Below are 2,296 nucleotides of genomic sequence, written 5' to 3' on the forward strand. Positions count from 1 at the left end.
AACATTAAATATAACAAATGGGTATCATCTTTAAGCATGTCATTTAATGTTCTAGACATGTAACAACCTTCTTTGCTTTGAGCTATAATATTGAAGTGAGTTTTCAAAGCCAAAAACTGTTCAAGTATACTTTTGATGCAACTATACCAAGCTAACCAGCGAGTGGTTGATAGTTGAGGCAACTTAGGTGGAGTCTTTCCATCATATAATGCTTCAAATAAACTTTTATAAGTCAATTGTCTCAAAGAACTGTATGAAAACCAATTTCTTGTCTCTCGAACCAGAAATTCTAAACTACTAGGTAGTTCTTCACATGCATGAGCTGAACAAATGTTAAGCGAATGACAAATGCATTTAATAAGCTGAAGATCTGGTACTATTTCCTTTAATAATGTGAACAATGATTTGTTTTTACCACAAAGATTACTTGCACCATCTGTGCCAATTCCAATTAAATTTTTTATGTCTAATTTGGATCGAACTAAAAAGTCTAAAAATGCATCTTTTAATACTTCTGCAGTAGCTTTTTCAATCTCCACAAATCCAAGAAAATCGGTAACCATATCACAAAGAGCAACACTATGATATCTGACACAAAAAGCCATATACTTGTGTGTGCCAATATCTGTTGATTCATCGAGGATTATGGAATATGATTTTAAACCTATATCATCGATAAGTTCTTTTAAATATTCTGGGGCTATAACATTTAGAATTAATTTTGAACATTTAGTTCGATGTAGTTCAAGTGAATTAAATGGCCCACCAAAATCTTTTAAAATTTCACCGAGATGATCGATTGTTCTAATGGCAGAATGTGTAGCTATATGCATTGCTAATTTAAGATCTCTAATTTTTTCTGTGTCAGTTTTGACTATAATTCCTAAATTAAAATAACCGTTACACTTCAGAAATTTACTTTTTTTTTAAAATTCAAGTTCAACTTACCAAATGATGATAGTCCCGGTTGTTTTGTAACATTTATACTATTAGCTCTGTGCTTATGAGCATTTGTATTTGAGTGTTTCATTAAATCTGTTTTGTGTGCTCTTAATGGTACCCGACATAGTTTACAAAATGCTTCTCCCCTACCAGCAAATGCCTCTGGAGCTTGCTGAAGCCATCCTATAAAATAGAAATAGGTAGGTAAACACTAAAAATAAGCAAACTAAAACTAATATTAGTAATATTTCACAATTAATAATATTTAGGTACCAGAAAAAACTTCAGATTTTTCCCAATCTGGGTTGTATTTTTTTGTGTACTTTGCATACTTCCCCATTACAATATCACAAGTTATATTAAAAAAATTATAATAAAAAGTTATGGAATAGTTGATCACAATAATATTACAAAATATAACATTTATCCGATTCTATTTATCGGAAATTCCAAAGGAATACGACTATACGAGTTACGACTGTCAACTTTTGATTAATGACTATTGAAGTTTTGACATTTGACAATAACAAAAGTTATTTTTAAAATTTAAACATGCTTCAATACCGAAACATTAAGATCCCGAGACAATATGGTCCCCATTCATATTATCCATAGACCTAATAGGTCTATAATTTTATCAGCCAACATATATTTTTATTTTTTTATCATCGCCTGTTATCAGACATAACATTTTATTTATTTTTGATTGCGTTTATGAAAATAAATAATTTGATTTTAATATAATAAAATATCCTTTTCCGTAAAAAAAAATATAATTTAGAATGGTATTTGAAATCGCCCAAAATTGTAAAATTGACTTATTTAGGTAGCCCAATTGGCGACTGGTCGCAAGTCATATTTTATTGGCGACTTCAGTCCAACAAAGATAGCCCAATTGGCGATAAATCGCCCAACATGGCAACCCTGTGCACCGATACCGATAAGCGATAGTGAACTATGTCCGTGTGTTGTATGTGTCTAGCGGTGGTGGGAAGCAATAGTAGTGGGAGACACACGCCGCCGTCGCAAGAATCCCCTCACCCGTCTCCGTCCACATGACGCGTTTAATACGGCAGCCGGCGGCGAAAGTAATATAAAATGATCACTTAAATATCCACAGTTTTTTGATCATAACTAAAATATTATTCAACCGATTCTATTGAAATTATAAAAGCACGTAGCCTATGATTTTCTCGATCGATTGATACCTCATTCTAACTATTTGGTCCATTTATTAATAAATGATTAAATAATAAAGAACACCAAAATATTAACACGTATTAAATGGGAATGTTTAGGTTTCTGTATATACTACACGGTCGAGTGCTTCGCCTTCCTTTTTTTTTACTTAGCT

General features: G+C 32.0%; 1 protein-coding gene across 1 annotated transcript; it reads right to left on the reverse strand.

Moving 5' to 3' along the window:
- Positions 1-15: 15 nt before the first annotated feature.
- LOC111039983 lies at positions 16-1,282 on the reverse strand (the record flags this gene model as incomplete). Its single annotated transcript, XM_022323675.1, has 3 exons — positions 1,216-1,282; positions 949-1,125; positions 16-883 (listed from the first exon to the last, which is right to left on the reverse strand). Coding segments are annotated over exons 1-3 (1,112 nt in total), but the record flags the coding sequence as incomplete, so codon positions are not given.
- Positions 1,283-2,296: the final 1,014 nt, after the last annotated feature.

Source organism: Myzus persicae, unplaced genomic scaffold (assembly GCF_001856785.1).
Source record: "Myzus persicae strain clone G006 unplaced genomic scaffold, MPER_G0061.0, whole genome shotgun sequence".
NCBI lineage: Eukaryota > Metazoa > Arthropoda > Insecta > Hemiptera > Aphididae > Myzus > Myzus persicae.